The 13,361-nt window shown below is 43.8% G+C and overlaps 1 protein-coding gene across 1 annotated transcript; it reads right to left on the bottom strand.

Annotated features, from left to right (window-relative positions):
• Positions 1–595: 595 nt before the first annotated feature.
• TMEM14C (transmembrane protein 14C) lies at positions 596–12,876 on the bottom strand. Its single transcript, XM_044294534.1, has 5 exons — positions 12,729–12,876; positions 11,518–11,594; positions 9,655–9,756; positions 8,894–8,981; positions 596–763 (listed from the first exon to the last, which is right to left on the bottom strand). Exons 2-5 carry the CDS (start codon positions 11,591–11,593, stop codon positions 706–708), a joined length of 324 nt encoding a protein of 107 aa, XP_044150469.1. The 5' UTR covers position 11,594; positions 12,729–12,876; the 3' UTR covers positions 596–705.
• Between the last annotated feature and the right edge of the window lie 485 nt (positions 12,877–13,361).

The raw sequence follows: 13,361 nt of genomic DNA, 5'->3' as shown, positions 1-13,361 counted from the left end.
CAGCATAATAAAGTATTTGTACTGATTTCCTTTGTACTGTGATAATTGTGTTTTAGTTGATTGGTCAATTTCTATGACTATTCAGTAAAGGGCATCTGTCAGCAGATTTGTATGATACAGGCTGACCTGTTACATGTGCGCTTGGCAGCTGAAGGCCTCTGTGTTGGTCCCATGTTCATATGGCCGCATTGCTGAGAAAAATGAAGTTTAAACACATGCAACTGAGCCTCTAGGAGCAACGGGGGCGTTGCCGTTACTCCTAGAAGCTTGGCTTTCTATGCAACTGCACTTTGATTGACAGGGTCAGAAGTTATGTTTTTTTTACAGTAGAAATCAATTTATGAAGTTATTATGCAAAGTCTCACAAGACTTCGAAGTAAGAACTTTGGCTCATCAGAGCCAATACATTGTAATACTGTACAAAGCGCCCACTCCGTACAGTATTGAAACAAAGTTTTATGCGAATTGACTTCGGATGTTTTATCCGAAGTCGATTCGCTCATCCCTAGTTACTGTGAACTCAATTTAATATTTTTGGCAGACGAGGCATGCTTATTGCAACTGACATGTTGTACAAAAGACACAGTTCACATTATTACTTAGTAAAAGTAGGTTTGTTTTACTTAGAAAATGACCATTTTTATATTGCACGCCACACGGGACCTGGACACCGACTGCATACAAAGGTTTACGGCTTGCTTTACATCATGGCTGGTGAGGCTTCTGCAACATCTTAACCCCCAGTCTTCCCAGCATTAACAGGCTGCATGAAAAACAAAGAAAAATAATAAGTCATCATAAAAAAATACAACCAAATGGTCAGCTAAACATTATGGGTGAGAATACACAGTAGTATTTGTGCATCATGTACATGATCAGAAGCTGCATGAATAGTAGAGGGTGATCAAACTTTAAAGGCTATGGACACCTTTGTGCACTATAAAAATAAAATCAATAACCCCATATTTTACCATAATGCAGCACATAATAAAATTGCACTTGTTTTTTTAGGCTTCGTTCACATCACCGTTCAGCCTTTCCGTTCTCCTGCTCTGTTTAGGGGCAGGGGAACGGAAAGGACGAATAAGCACATAACTGACACCAAACGGAGCCTGAGGACCCCATAGACTATAATGGGGTCCGTTATGTTTCCGCTCAGAAGATGATTTTTAAGCGGAGACAAAAGTCCTGCATGCACAACTTTTATCTCCGCTTAAAAATCATCTTCTGAGCGGAAACATAACGGGACCCCATTATAGTCTATGGCAGGGGTAGGCAACCTCCGGCTCTCCAGCTGTTGTGAAACGACAACTCCCAGTATGCATACTTGCTCTGCTCTTCTAAGAACTCTCATAGAAATGAATGGAGCATGCTGGGAATTGTAGTTTCACAACAGCTGGAGAGCCGCAGGTTGCTGATCCCTGGTCTATGGGGTCCTCAGGCTCCGTCTGGTGTCAGTTATGTGCTTATCCGTCCTTTCCGTTCTCCTGCCCCTAAACAGCAGGAGAACGGAAAGGCTGAACGGTGATGTGAACGTAGCCCTACTGGTATCAGCTTTGCTTCACATGCACTCAGAAATGCTCCGATATGAGTTTTGCTGATTGCTGTCATCTCCTGTGAGGCTCTGTGGGCGTTCCTGTGGATTTTACATGCACCAGCACAAGCTCTGCTGCCCCGCCTCCACATCCTGTTACACAGCACAGCTAGCAGCCACTTACATATAGGCTGCTGGAACTTGCAAGTAATTTGGTAGTAAGATTTAATTCCAATCCACAACATGGTGAGTCTTACAGTATGCTACACAACCTGTAATCAGCAGATCTATTTCTCACTTTCTATTCTGTAGAAAGTCCATTATTTGTAGACACAATAGATATTTCTGCTGATAACATTAGTGCAGCATTCTACAGTCAGAACCATGGCGTTATAAGCATGATATAGATCTCATTACTGATGCTCTCACTACATGCACTTTCTTCTGAATACAGTATTGTGTGCAGTCCGCATAGTGAGCGGTCACTTTTCCCACACAGATTAGTACAGTGTGACGACACACAATGCTATGTACACAGTGGGGGAGAACTGGTGTAAAGTAGAACTGACTTAGTTGCCCATAGCAACCAGATTCCTGCTTTCATTTTCCAAATAAACCTGTAAAAAATGAAAGGTGGAATCTGATTGGTTGCTATGGGCAACTAAGACAGTTCTACTTTACACCAGTTTAAATATATATATATATATATATATATATATAATTGACAGCACCCTCAAACACTTTATTCAACCCTTTGGTCGCAATGTTTTCAGCTCATTCACAGAGTCTCTTTTAAAGCTAGGAGCTAAAACGTTGCGACTAGTGTTAAGTGAACTTGTGTTTCAAGTTCAGCGTACAAGTTTCAGGTTATCTAAGAATTCTGTTATGGACTCCGCTACCACGGACCATAAGGGTCCATTCACACGTCCACAACTGTTTTGCAGTCTGCAAATTGCGTATCCGCAAAACACGGATACCGGCCATGTGCATTCCGTATTTTATGGCCAGCACTATGATAGAAATGCCTTTCTTGTCCGTGGCTGCACATGGTGCTGTCTGCATCTTTTGCAGCCCCATTGAAAATGAACCGCACCCCTTCCGCAAAATTGTGGAACGGATGCGGACGTGTGAATAGACCCTTGGTTATGGTCAGTGGTAGCAGAATCCATAACGGAATTCTTACATAACCCAAACCTGAACCTTGTACGCCAAGTTTGCTCATCCCTAGTTGTGAACACATGGGTGAATAAAGGGTTTTTCTTTTCGCTCATTTTTTGTGAGTGCTGCCATTTTTTATTTATTTATTTTTTGTTATATATAATATATATATATATATATATATATATATATATATATATATATTAGGGTTATTCCTGCAGTATAGAAATCTTCTGCTAGGGGTAGTTGTGCATTGTGTGTGTGTATATATATATATATATATATAATATATATTACTCTTTTTGTGAAGCAAGGTAACCAATAAAAGGCTTTTCTGGCACAGTTTTTTATTGTTTTTATAATGCTCACCTGACAGTAGATCATGTGATATTTTTTATATTTTTATAGAGCAGGTCGTAACGATGCGGCGATACCTAGTATGTATTTTTTTTATTTTAATTTTGGATTTACACAACAATATATTTTTTTTTTAATCATGTTTTTGTGTTTCTATTTTTTTGAAAGCCATATTTTTATTTTTTGGGTGATTGTCTTAGGTAGGAGCTCATTTATTGCTAGAAGAGATGATGGTTTGATTGGTACCATTTTGGGGCACATGAATTTTTAATGATCGCTTGGTATTACACTTTTTCTGATGTAAGGTGATAAAAAAAATGGCTTTTCTGGCACATTTTTTATTTTACGGCATTCACCAGACGGGTTGGATCACATCCTATTTTTATAGAGCAGGTTGTTACGGACACAGTGATGCCTGATATGTGCATTTTTTTACATTTTATTTACATAATAAAAACATATTTGGGAAAAAAAAAAACATGTTTTAGTGTCTCCATTTTCTGAAAGCCATATTTATTTATTTTTCTGGACGATTGGGGCTCATTTTTTTTTGCAAGATGAGATGACGGTTTGATTGGTACCTATTTTGGGGCACATATGACTTTTTGATCGCTTGGTAATACACTTTTTTTGTAAGGCGATTCAAAAAAAATGGCTTTTTGGCAAGGTTTCATTTTTTATGGCATTCACCAGACGGTTTAGCGCATGTGATATTTTTATAGAGCAGGTTGTTACGTGTGTGTTTTTTTTTTTTATATATATATTTTGGTTTTAAACAATAAGAGCATTTTTGAAACAAAAAAAAATCATGTTTTAGTGTTTCCATTTTCCGAAAGCCATATCTTTTTTATTTTTGGGGCAATTGTCTTAGGTAGGGGCTCATTTTTTGCTGGATGAGATGACTGATTGGTACTATTTTGGGATACATATGACTCCTTTCATCACTTTTTATACCATTTTGTGGGACGTGTGGTGGGCGAAATTGCCATTCCATCATAGTTTTTTTCTATGGCGTTCACCGTGCGATCCTTTTATAGATCAGGTTGTTAGGGACGCGGCAATACCAAACATGTTTAGTGTTTTGTTTTTTTTTACATTTTTAAGCAATTATATGTGCGGATATATGAAGAAGTTAGATTTTATTTTTTTTTACTCAGACCCACTTGGTTCTTGACGATCCAGTGGGTCTGATGCTTCTACAACACACTGCAGTAAACTGTATTGTGTACTGCAGTGTATTGTCATTCACAGTAAGCCTGATCAAGCTCAGCTATACCATGGCAATCCGGATGACTGTGAAGGCGTCCTGTTGCCATGGTAACAATCGTGACGCTGCCAAAGCAGCACAGAGGCCCGATGGGGAGAGGAAGCTCTCTTCCTCAGTTTACTCTTCAAGCATCGGGCCGCTGCCACATCAGAGCACCCGATGATTATCCCCTCCATGCAGCAGTCCCTAAGGACCGCGGCATAGAAGGGGTTAAACAGCCGACATTGATGCCAGCACCGATGTCGGACATTTCAAGCAGAGTGTTAGCTGTATGTTACAGCTACAAAGCAGCAGCCTGATGGTTAGCCCCTTCCATACAGCAGTCCCTAAGAACCATGGCATGGAAGGGGTTATGTCTGCAGTTTAAAGCAGACTGTCAGCTGTATGTTACAGCTGACAGCAGAGGTCGCACTACATTTTTTCCAGAAGAGTAAAAATACTCCTCTTAACAATTTTGAGGAGTATTTTTAGCCGAGGAGGCGTACAAATTTTGCGGTAATTCACATATATAATGCATAGGCCCACATAACGTTATGAGGCGGATATTTCTGCAGGCAAACCATTGCTAGCCTCCCATGCAGAAATAAATGTAGACAATTTTACATTTATCCAACATCATACACTAAACATAAGACCACTGCTGCCATACACAGTGCCCACCTGACATTACTATATACATATTACATACACAGCTCTACCACATGCCCATTACACAGATAGTTTACTATATACACATTGCACACACAGCTCTTCTACATGTCCATTACACAGATAGTACTAATGTGTGCATATTTATGGCATACTGTGAATATCTGATAGATTCTGGTTCCATCTGTCGCAAGAATGGAGGTCTTCTGCTCCATGCCACCGTATCAAGGCTATGACTGAATGCAGAGGCATCTGGTATTATGGTAACAGCAGAATTCGCTATGTTAGGACTATTTCTGTAGCTTCCATGGAAACAGTAGACTTGTACAGATGTAGTTCCGTCCATTGTGTAGTGGACATAGCAGATTACTGCAGTGCTGCTCCCATTCACCCCTGCCCATCAGATACTGGCGGCCTAATCTAAAAGTGCTAAAAGTCCAGCCTTTTTCAAGTGATGACTTATCCTGACCTAGTGAGGCCATCACTAGCTGAATGGCAGGGATCCGAAAAGCTACGCTCCCGCCAATCAGTACAGTAGTTCTTTGTAACTCCGTTGCCAGAAGTCTGTGTCAACATTGTAGTGGACGGCGCTCACTACTGCAGCCAGGAGTGGATAGGCCATAGAACTTACAGGGAAATTTCCCGGTGGGCCGATGCCCTGGGGGTCACCCAAGCCCTACTTTCTGCTGTTGGCATGAAAAGGTACTTTCACACTATTTCATCCGGGCCGCCGCTCCGTCCCTATTGACTTTAATGGGGATGGGGCGGAGCTCCGGCGCAGCATGGCAGTTCGCGGAAAGTCGGACATGCAGTACTTTTAGTCCAGCGGCCTTTCGCTGTGCACTGCCGTGCTGTGCCGGAGCTCCGTCCCCGTCAATGGGGGACAGAGCAGTGGTCCGGCGGCACGGCAAAATAGCAGCAGGACGGATCCGACAGGGTGAACAGCCTGTCGGGTCCTTCCTGCCGCTAGTGTGAAAATAGCCAAAGCCAAAGCCTAATCTCTTAAGCTCCATGCCTGGAGAAGGAGGACAGGTCAGGAATCATGATCCTGAATACAGGTGAATCTCTGTGGGAATGGAGATGATGAGGATACATTAGAGGAGGGTGAGGTGAGGCTGATGAGCAGCAGCTCTTGTTTACAGTCTCCATTGCCACAGTCTGTCCTCTCTGTACTTCATGTCTGCTCATGAACTCTATTCATACAGAGATTCAGCTGAAGATCATCTGTATTCAGGATCATAATCCCTGACAAGTAGAGAGGAGGAGGCAGCTCTTTACCTCAGTGTGGTGAAGTAATTTGTCCTCGTGTGTGATCAGGACAGGTTTTGTGTGAACTAATAGGACAGCTGCCATTTTGTTTCCCCTGATGATTGCTCCCCAGACAAAACGAGCCATTATAACTAATGAAGGTTATTTGAGATTTAATTTTGAATAAAGTAATATTTAAGTATTTACATTTTCTTAATTCCCGGAGAACCCCTTTAAGTTTCCAGTCCGCCATTGACTGCAGCACCGCACCCACTGAAGTGACAAGCACTGTCCTCCACAATGTTGACAGTGCTGTGTAGTTCTTGAGCTGACTTCTGAAGGGTGGCAGACCCGAGGATAAGTCATCACTTAAGAGTTATTCAGTAATTAATATTGATGACCTGTCCTAAGATGGACAGTGGTTCAACACCCGGCACCCCTGCCCATCAGCTATTACAAGAGGCTTACGCTCTGCGAGCGCCGCAGTCTCTTCCTAGGCCATGTGACATCACCATACATCAATCACATGGCTTGGCTACTATGTATGGCGCTGTGCTTGGAGAGCTGCCAGAGCTCCTGCGAGTGCGGCGGCTCCCTAAAACAGCCGACTGGCCGGGGTGCTGGGACTTGGACCCCCGCAGATGTGATAATAATAACCTATCCCGAGAATGGGTCATCATTAGCCATTCCTGGATAACCCCCTTTAAAAATTCTGGACAAGCCCTTTAAGTAATGAATAAACTGGTCACCAACTATATACACACTCAATACACACTGTACATACTACGACTATTTAGAATAGATAAGTAAAAAGTTCAAAGAGACAGTTCCAGCAGGGTGTGGTGGCATAGTGGAAAAACTGCCTGTAGAAGTACAGCCTGACCGACTGTGATAGTAACAGGGTACAGATAAGCAAGAACAGCTTCATTCACTACGGTAAATACGAGTTACAAACTGCACAAAGTTACAGAACTGAGGGCAAGGTGTCCGAAGTTCCGGGGCACTATAAGCAGAGTCTAAGGGCATCCCCTCTTCCTGTGGCAGTACAGGGTGAACACTTAGCTCCCGACACCCCTGCAGATATGGTGGAGTTAGGTGCCACAGGACTGGCGTCTCTGGTTCATTGTTTACTAGTCACAGCTCAGTGCATTTAGTAGCGACTGTGCTCTGCAGCTGTGTTTCTTTCCAGGAGCTAGACCCCCAATTTCAACATTTATATCTTTGCTTTTTTGCACCCCTGTGAAAAAACTATTGGTACAGGAGGGAGCCCTCTCTCTATGCACACCTATATACACAATGCTATCAACTACTGATAGCACCTGACTCTTGTACCGTTTTTCACAGAACTACAAAAAACACAGATCTAAATGTATAAAAATATGTATAAAGCTGCTCTGCTTCTCCTGCTCTATGACATGGCTCTTTCACATTGCACTGTATTTTGTGGCGACAGGTCCTCTTTAAGTGCACTTGTCTAATTATGTGATCCAGAAACAAGAGCTGGAATAGTGAATACTTTTATTATGTGCACCATTTACTAGATACTTTATGACCATGTGTAGCAGAGTGCACCTCCTGCTCCACATGAACACTAGTGCATATGTGGGGACACCTATTAAGACCGGTGTTCCTTAAAGAAGACCTTTCATGGGTCCAGACATTATGAAATGAGTAGCAGGTGTAGGGCATAGAGCAGGGATTTAAGAGTGCTTACTATTTTTTCATAATTTTACTATGTCAAGAGGTCAGTGCAAGTGAAATGCATATCAGCAAGGAGCCGATGTAGACTTCCAGTGTAACTTTTGTAACCGTTTTCTGATGCAAGTATTGGTACATTTTTCGTCATGATCAATGCCTGGTTTATTAAGGTTGATTGTGGTGACAGATGCTCTCTAATGTCGCACATGCCAAATTTTGGTGCAAATCTCATAGTGCACATACAGGAAAAATAGGAAATGTATGTGCACTATGAGATTTGCACCAAAATTTGGCATGTGCGACATTAGAGAGCATCTGTCACCACAATCAACCTTAATAAACCAGGCATTGATCATGACGAATAAAAAATGCTCTCTATTGCTGCAAACGGGTGTACTGTTGCAGCATAATTTGTAATTCTATTTTTATGCAAATGAGGCGATTGCAGCATCAAGGCCTTGGAGGACCGCTTTACCACCTCCTCTTCCCCATGACCACTCCTCCTTATGGCTTGATTGACAGAACCAGGCATCCTTAAAGTTTTGATGTTTTGGCCCTGAAATCTAGTAGTGAGACTTCATCAGTACATGCACAGTTGATGCACTGCGCAAGCACAGATGATGGCTTTGAGGGGGAATTAAGGGGGGGGGGGGGGAGGCCTGGTCCAGTCCCTCCCTGCTTTGATCACCTCATTTGCATAAAAAAGTAATAATCATGCTGCAATGGTACGCGTGTTACCGCAATAGAGAGCTCACTTTATTCACGGTGATGAATCCTACCAGGCAGTATGCCAGGCTTAATAGGGTAGATCATAATGATGAAGGCTCTTTAATTAATTCCCCCATGATGTTCATACATAGGAGATGTACCATATGATAAGACTCCTAAGTTATGTAAAGGGATGATTTACATATATTCTCAGTCTCCTCGCTTACATCAAACCATACATATTAAACGGGCAAAGCCAACAAAGATGTACCCACCTGGCACCAGCAATTAATCCAGCAGGCATGATCTTCCCAGAGTTGTAGAATCTGAATCCCATCACTCCGGCCAACGTTCCTGAGGCAACTTGAATGCAGATATGGGGATTACATCAAACACGTACATTTTAATCGACACTGTTACACCTCCCCAACTGTAACCAAGTACACTATGAAATGCCACAAAAGGCTCTACTATCACCAGACTGAAATACATAGATTTGATTTTCAACTAATCATCCAATGAAACTTCATGTAAAGTCAACCGCTCGTATCAGTTTCTGCTCAATGTATCTGTATAAAAATCTGATTAATACTGCAACTTTACAAGAGCTTTTCCTTTGGAAGCCGTCAAAGTGGCTGAGATGATAAGCTAAGTCACCACGGACAATCTGGCCGTAGAGATATGCTGCCATGCAGATCAACCCCCACCTGCTAAGGCGATATCAGTGGGGAAGCGAAGGGCAGCCCTGCACCAAGGCAGATGACTCTGTCCTCTAGTTGCTAGGAACTCAACCTGTGGTTCATGTTTTCCAGAGAGTATATGACATGTCTGTGGGGGGTACTAAGTTACAGCAACCATAACATTGGGGTCCAGCTGTTAGAAAGGGAGACGTCCCTTCCACCACTGGTCCCCCTCTGGAGTGCTGTCCTGATAAGTCTGTCCTCTGTAACCACACTTGTCTATCTCTGACTACTGTATTAACCATAGCTTTGTAAAAAGGGAAAAAAAAGGTTCTCCTGCCAAAGAGATTACTTACTCAGTGAAAGCAAGACGTTCTTTGGGTCTTGTGACATCTGATAGGCCCCCAGGCCAGCCAAACTTCCAAAAAGTAGGCCGGCAGCAAGAGATGGAACGCTACCTGAATAAAGGAACACAGATAAAATATTCACCTATTACAATATTGCCTGGAGCAGTGGAGATATTGTGTGATCATGTCTATGTCTATGTACACTAAAGGGGTGTCCAAGTTCTATGTAAACCAGGTCAACCCCTGTAAATGGCCTAAAAAGAAATGAAAAAAAAAAAAAACACAACGCTGAGCTCTGGTCCTCCTGCTGCTGACATCCTCTTGGCTGCAGCAATGAAGTTCTAAGCACAGGTCACCGCTGCAGCCAATAGCTGTGCCCAGGACATCTCTGCTAAGGCCGGTGAATGGCTGGAGCGGTGACCCGTGCTGCAGCCAAAAGATGACGACCGGGGGCTCATCGCAGGAAAAAAATGGGACAGTACATACATTAATTTGTTGCTTAACCCTTTAAGCAACGAGTCCAGCTTTCTAGGAAATAGGGTAGATATTTGTAGAAATTGTGAGCCCATGGCAGGACTTCCAGTTTTCTGACCTCCTTATCTATAGGTGATAGTGGATGTATAATCTTGAGAAGATCTCTGCTGACATTAATGTCAATAGGAAGTGGGTCATAGAATTCAGCTGTTACTGTGACTCAGCTAGAAGAAGCCTGCACATTTTTCCCCAAGTTAGAACCTGCAATTTAAGGGAAACCTGTCATCAACGTTATGCTGCCCATACTAACGGCTGAATAGAGACAGGCGAGTTGATTTAAGCGATCTGTCATTTAAAAGTTAAAAGTAAGTGGTTGCCGAGAACCAACATCATAAGTCATTGCAGACTGGGCCTGGAAAAGAGTCACTGACCACCTGAGAAGAGTCATGGTTATTCATGAATTCCTGCTCTCCCTGCCCACCTGCTGATGACTGATAGTCTTCTACCTAGTTTTCTCCCTTTCTCTCTAGGAGAGAACTGACAATCATCAGCAGGATGGGCAGGAGAGTAGGAGATTATGAATAACCAGGACTCTTCTCAAGTAGATTAGACTCTTTTCAAGGTCTGTGGTACAATGATTATGACGCTGGTTCTCAGCATTCACTTGCTATTAGCTGATGTGTGACACACTGCTGACATCAGCATTTCTGTCAATACTTTATACTGTCCTCAGTATGATCAGCATAAAGTTGATGACAGGTTCCCTTTAATGGATGACTAAGCAATATATAGTAGTCCTCAGTGTAGTATAGGGGGTGATAAATAATCATCCGCAGCAGATTTCCCATGCAGCAGTGAACAGAAGCAGTTCCTCTCCTTCTTACATCACGAACAGCGCCTGTAAGTTCTCCAAAACGGCTGTTCCTGCAGGTTACATGAGGCACGGATGTCTCTTCACAGGATTAAACACGTGGGGGCTGTTCTTGAGGATCAGGCAAGTAACATAGTACATTAAGAAGCAAGGTCCGAACCTGCGGACAGTCTAATGTGTATGAGGACATCCAACTCCCCCCCCCCCCATGGCCCATGTAGGATTTCCCGCAGAAGACACATTTTTGGGTTGATTTCTACTCATCTTTCATTTTGCCTAGTCACTAGAAAATTCACAAGGGTCCCTGAAGGGACGGCGAGGGAAGTTACTCCTTTGGTGGCGGCTTATCTCCCCTGAGCACAAAAGGATCGCGCATGATAACACCCAGCGTTTTTTTTCCCCCTGATCTGCCGTCGGGGGAGAGTTGGGGCACCCGCATACACATTAGATGGTAAATCAGCAGATTTAGACAAAATTCATTTAACAGGCATGGTGTTTAACGTGACAATCTAGAATGACATATTTACCTGCTTTTACATAGCCGACGACCCCTCCTGTGGCGACCAGAGCCGCATATCCGAAGCCAAACCACTCCACGCCCATTCTACAAGAGAATACGTCATCACGGATGAGCATACAGAAACAAACTGCGCCGCTGCAGCCAACAACTGGCGCACCTTGACCCCTGCTATACCCCAGAAGTAAACAGGCCGTGGACTGGAGGTTTGCCAACTGATGCACCACACGCTCTGTGGGATAAGGGGTTTTCTGAGACTTTTATACTAAAGGCCTATCTTCTGGAAAGGTCATCAGTATCTTATTGGTGGCGGTCTAACACCTGGCCCCCCCCCCCCCCCCCAATCAACCGTTTGAGTAGGCCCAGTAGCGCTGTGGCCTTCTTGTGGCTCAGCCTATGCCATGTGCCATCATATTCCTTGGTCACATGGTCTAGGCGCAGCTCAACCCCACAGAAGTGAATGGGGCTGAGCTGTGATACCAAGTACAACCACTATACAATGTACGGCGCTGTGCTTGGCGAGCTGCACGGAGATCCACACATAAATACGCACCGTGTGCACGTGGCCCTGAGGCGACGTTCACACAAATAAGCTTGCTTAAAAATGCGATGCATAATCAAGTCACTTTGATGTGTATTTTCGGCATATACGCCACACCAGCATTTTGGACTGTATTTTACACCTTCCCGTTGGCTTCAGCGGGAAATGCAGCGTGTAAAAGTTTGCAGATAACTGCCATGCCACTTTCTGAAGCAGTAAAACAAGCGATGTGTGAACGATGGCACATATTTCCTATTCCAAAACCAGGAGTCTGTATGAAGCGCTTTAGAAGCTTATTTCGGTCTAGAATACTGGTGTTTTACCTAAAACCTAACTTCTTGAGATTCATTACAACATTTCTGCAAAAACCACAAACTATAATGCACGTGAGAGTTTGGACAGACATAGATATATGTCTATTACACCTGGAAGAGACGGGGCAGAACTCAGAGAACACTAGCACTTGAGTGTGAGTGACTACCAGAGGCCTATACCACAATGACCCAGCAGGACACCACTACAGGAGCAATGTACTGGCACAGTCAATGGCTGCATGACACTGGGCAGCCCTAGCAGTCGATTTCCGATCCTGACTGGGGGAGCCAGACCCGCAGTGTCAGAGATGACAGCACGCTCACACATTGCAGCAGCGTCCACAAGGGTCATGTGACATCAGTTACCTGTACAGTCGGTGAAGTGACGGATCCGGGGAATGTGACGGTAGACTGGACAGCAGCGGGCACAGGACTCACTAGTGTCAGGGATGGGAGGCGGGGTCTGGTCACATGACCTGGCGAGATGCACGTGTTGTGTAATGGCCACACCCCCTGACCTCGGAGCGTGTATCGGTATCGGCTCCTAGATGGTTCAGGTCACGTGACTATGAGGGGTATTCACCTTCACACTATCGGGGCCGTGCCGCATCTCCTGCAGGAACAACGGGTGGGGCCTGTTGTAAACCAACATCATCCAGCTTTTTTTTTTTTTTCTCCCCAACATATGACCTTGGGAAAACCATGCAGTACCCCAGACTGCATTATGCCTCATTCACACGTCAGTGTTCGGTCAGTGATTTTGAGACCAAACCAGGTGCGGCTCTGAACACAGAAAAGGTGCAGATCTTTCCCTTATACCTTATGTCTGTGGAGGCTCCATTCCTGGTTTTGGCTCACAATCACTGATGGAAATCACTGACCAAACACTGACGTGTGAATGAGGCCTAACTATGGACCAAAAATAGGCTCCTGTGCATGAGACCGTAACCCCTTGAATACCGGAGTTTTTTTTTTTCTTTTTGCGTGTTCATTTTTCTT

This window comes from Bufo gargarizans, chromosome 5 (assembly GCF_014858855.1).
Source record: "Bufo gargarizans isolate SCDJY-AF-19 chromosome 5, ASM1485885v1, whole genome shotgun sequence".
Lineage (NCBI taxonomy): Eukaryota > Metazoa > Chordata > Amphibia > Anura > Bufonidae > Bufo > Bufo gargarizans.
Note: the sequence above shows the minus strand (reverse complement) of the source record. Positions and strands in the feature narration are given on the sequence as shown.

Excerpts from the sequence above, each read along its gene's own strand:
- TMEM14C (XM_044294534.1), bottom strand. The coding sequence starts at position 11,593 with ATGGGCGTGGAGTGGTTTGGCTTCGGATATGCGGCTCTGGTCGCCACA. Across the intron at positions 9,757-11,517 it reads CGTCGGCTATGTAAAAGCAG|GTAGCGTTCCATCTCTTGCT; the intron begins GTAAATATGTCA and ends TCCTTTATTCAG. Across the intron at positions 764-8,893 it reads GGATTAATTGCTGGTGCCAG|CCTGTTAATGCTGGGAAGAC; the intron begins GTGGGTACATCT and ends TTTTTCATGCAG.